Here is a 3,589-nt window from a genome sequence, read left to right as displayed (position 1 = left end):
TTTTGTTCTTGTTCTCACCTACTAGTCCAGTCTCTTTGACTTTAATGTAATTTGTTCTTGTTCTCACCTACTAGTCCAGTCTCTTTGAATTTAATGTAATTTGTTCTTGTTCTCACCTACTAGTCCAGTCTCTTTGAATTTAATGTCATTTGTTCTTGTTCTCACCTAATAGTCCAGTCTCTTTGACTTTAATGTAATTTGTTCTTGTTCTCACCTACTAGTCCAGTCTCTTTGAATTTAATGCAATTTGTTCTTGTTCTCACCTACTAGTCCAGTCTCTTTGACTTTAATGTCATTTGTTCTTGTTCTCACCTACTAGTCCAGTCTCTTTGACTTTAACACTCAGGTCCTCCTCCGCTCTCCTACTAGAGGTTCCCGATGCTTCTCATAAAAATACTGGTGAGGCTGCTTTCTGGGTCTATGGCCCTAAGTTGTGGAATACATTACCACTAGAGCTTAAAAAGGCAAGCTCTCTCAGTATTTTTAAGAGTAAACTAAAAACCTATCTTTTTAATATGGCATTTATTTAAATTCATCTTGTGTTCACGTTTTGTTTTTATTATTTTATTTTGTATTGCTATTTCTATTTTTGATTGTGTATAAATCTGCCCTATGTTTACTTGATTTTTAGTTCAACTACATTGTTTAGTTATATTTCTGTTTGCCAATTCTTTTTCTGGCATTCTACTGTTTATTGTCTTGATGTGAAGCACTTTGGGTTGCAATTTTGTATGAAAGGTGCTATACAAATAAAGTTATTATTATTAATGTCATTTGTCATTTGTTCTTGTTCTCACCTAATAGTCCAGTCTCTTTGAGGCCTCCAAACCTCTGCATGGCTCTGACCGCATGAGTGACAGCTGTCCAGGCCTGTAGCTGACCAGTGGAGGGGTCAGGGGGCGGGAGGTAGCCATACCTAGTCAACCAATCCTAGAGGAGGACACAGAGACATTTAATACCTACTCAACCAATCCTAGAGGAGGACACAGAGACATTTAATACCTAGTAAAATATGTGAAGAAAGAGGGAATGTCTGCAGAAGATAAACTTCATCATGAAGCCCTCCTGTACATGGGCCAAACGTTGTTCACTTATGGTTAAATAAATAAAAAAAAGACAGAAGACAGACTGTGGGGTTGTGTAGGCCTATATCCTACCCTTTTTTCCCCTTTCCTGCATTTTGTTTGATCATAATTTCAAAAGATTTTCAAGAAAAACAAAATTCAAAAGAATGTCATGAAACCAAAATGAATCAAATAAATTCCATGCATAAATAAAAACCTTAAAGAAGTAGAAAGAAGTGAAAATAGCAGGTCTATAGCTTGTAGTTTGATTATTTTCACTAGTTTGGGTCCCTTTCTCTAGCTTTTGGGTCTCCAGTTAAAACGTTTGGGAACTTCTGATTTAGAGCAGACCAAACGTATACATTATGAATTAACCACTTAAGCCCTATTCAAAGAAACCACAACATAGAATAGTGAAAATAGCTGAGCTTGTGAGCTTGTAGATCGGCTCTTTTCGTTGAATGTTCACTCTATAGAATAGGGACACGTTGGTGTTTTGGTTAAAAGCCCTGTCATTAGCAGAGCTGAAACAAAGCTGTTATCAGAACAATGTCATTAAGCTCTTTAACAGTAATACCGGCCTCATGGATATACTGAGAACACATTAACAATAGTAATGGTGTCATTTAGAGGATTTAAAACTCTGTGCCATCAGCCCAGAGCCAGGAGGACGCTCTATATTTATGACTGGTATGAGCTGTAGAAGCAGACATAACTGTTATACCATCACTAAGTTATACCATCACTAAGTTACCATCACTAAGTTATACCATCACTAAGTTATACCATCACTAAGTTATACCATCACTAAGTTATACCATCACTAAGTTATACCATCACTAAGTTACCATCACTAAGTTACCATCACTAAGTTACCATCACTAAAGAGTCAGTTTGACTATACAAATCTAGACTTTATATTCCTCCCCCCAGTGGTGGAAAAAGTACTAAATGTTTTACTTTCCACTATGAATTGAATACCAAGGACCTCAATGGAAACAAGACCGCAAGGACTTTTTTGTACGGACCTTTTAGTCAAAGTATTTTAAATGTAATGGTGCTGTTTTACTTTTTTTGCCTAATAAAATATTCAATCAATCAAACGTAAGAAGAAATTCTACCCCACTACATCTCAGAGGCAAATATTGTACTTTTCTCCACTACAATTATTTGAAAACTTTAGTTACTAGTTACTTTGTAGATTTTGATTATTATTACAAAACATACATTAACCACTTCAGCCCTATTTACATTTCGGCCATTTGAAAATAGCAGATCTGCAAGCTCACAATGTGAGCTTGTAGATCGGCTATTTTCAAATGATTCTTAAACGATTGAAAAAAATGTATGCCAATACTTTTGTACTTTTACCCAAGTAAAATTTTGAATTCTGGACTTTTACTTGTAACAGAGTATTTCTACATTGCAGTATTGATACTTTTACTTAAGTAAAGAAATGGAGTACTTTTTCCGCCAATAAGCAAACCTATAAATGTCAAGTGAACGTCAATACGGTCATTGTTGCTGTTCTTACCACCAGTTCAGCACTGCTGTCGTTGTCGTCTTCAGGGGCTTTCAGCTGGACAGAGGAGACCCTCACTGGGGCTGGGGTCCGCTCTGAGGTGGGGACCCCACTCTGACCCTCCCTCACTGGAGCTGGGGTCCGCTCTGAGGTGGGGACCCCACTCTGACCCTCCCTCACTGGAGCTGGGGTCCGCTCTGAGGTGGGGACCCCACTCTGACCATCATCTAGGGCTGACATTTTAGTTGACAATTAATTGTCATAAAAATAATTGTGATTAACAAGTTAATTGTGCTTTTTATTTGTTTTGCATTCAACATTGGAACACAATAAATTAAAAAAATACATTTATTTTAGGATTTACAAACAGAAATTGCATGATCAAGTTAAATATGCAAAGAAATTAGTGACAATATGCTACCAATAATCAGAATAAATAAGGTAGCCTACTATATGTTCCAAAATTAGCCACTTTTAATCATTTTATACTTAAAAAATAGTAGCTCGTAGAGCTGATGTTTCCACTGCTTTTGAAAATGTGATAAAATACAGCATGGATAACATTATAACGAAAAATAATTGCGATTAAATCCCCCAAAAAAATCGATGCAGGCGATGATGTAAAGATTGTGACTTAACTGGCCTTACCAACATCCACGGAGGATGGCGCTGTTGGACCAGATGATGCTGTTGGACCAGCGCTGCACAGGAACAGGAACAGCACAACCACCAAACTCCGCCCCTTCATCCCCATGACGTCATTCTGCCTCCAACTCCTCTACACCTTCCACTAAATCCATCTCTGTGCTTTTATTGGATGCAGTGCTGTTTGTAACCACCAGGCCTTGGCGTTGTGAGGGAGTGAGGACAGTGGGACTGTGGGGGGTCTTTACCCAGGCTAAGGGTCTTGCAGATAGAGGCTCTTTACCAGGCTGAGGGTCTTGCAGATAGAGGGTCTTTACCAGGCTGAGGGTCTTGCAGATAGAGGGTCTTTACCAGGCTG

The 3,589-nt window shown here is 38.2% G+C and overlaps 1 protein-coding gene across 1 annotated transcript in view; it reads right to left on the bottom strand.

Moving 5' to 3' along the window:
* Nucleotides 1-3,340, bottom strand: part of mmp17b (matrix metallopeptidase 17b) — a gene marked incomplete at both ends in the record, with an annotated part of 20,845 nt that extends 17,505 nt beyond the window's left edge. The window contains 3 exons of the mRNA XM_080415692.1: nt 798-930; nt 2,599-2,819; nt 3,235-3,340. Coding sequence (XP_080271818.1) covers nt 798-930; nt 2,599-2,819; nt 3,235-3,340 — 460 coding nt within the window. The remainder of the gene's footprint in view (nt 1-797; nt 931-2,598; nt 2,820-3,234) is intronic.
* Nucleotides 3,341-3,589: the final 249 nt, after the last annotated feature.

This window comes from Gymnoscopelus braueri (genome assembly GCF_963280865.1).
Source record: "Gymnoscopelus braueri genome assembly, chromosome: 20".
NCBI classification, from domain to species: domain Eukaryota; kingdom Metazoa; phylum Chordata; class Actinopteri; order Myctophiformes; family Myctophidae; genus Gymnoscopelus; species Gymnoscopelus braueri.
The sequence above is the reverse complement of the archived record's forward strand: the minus strand, read 5'-3'. Positions and strand labels throughout refer to the sequence as shown.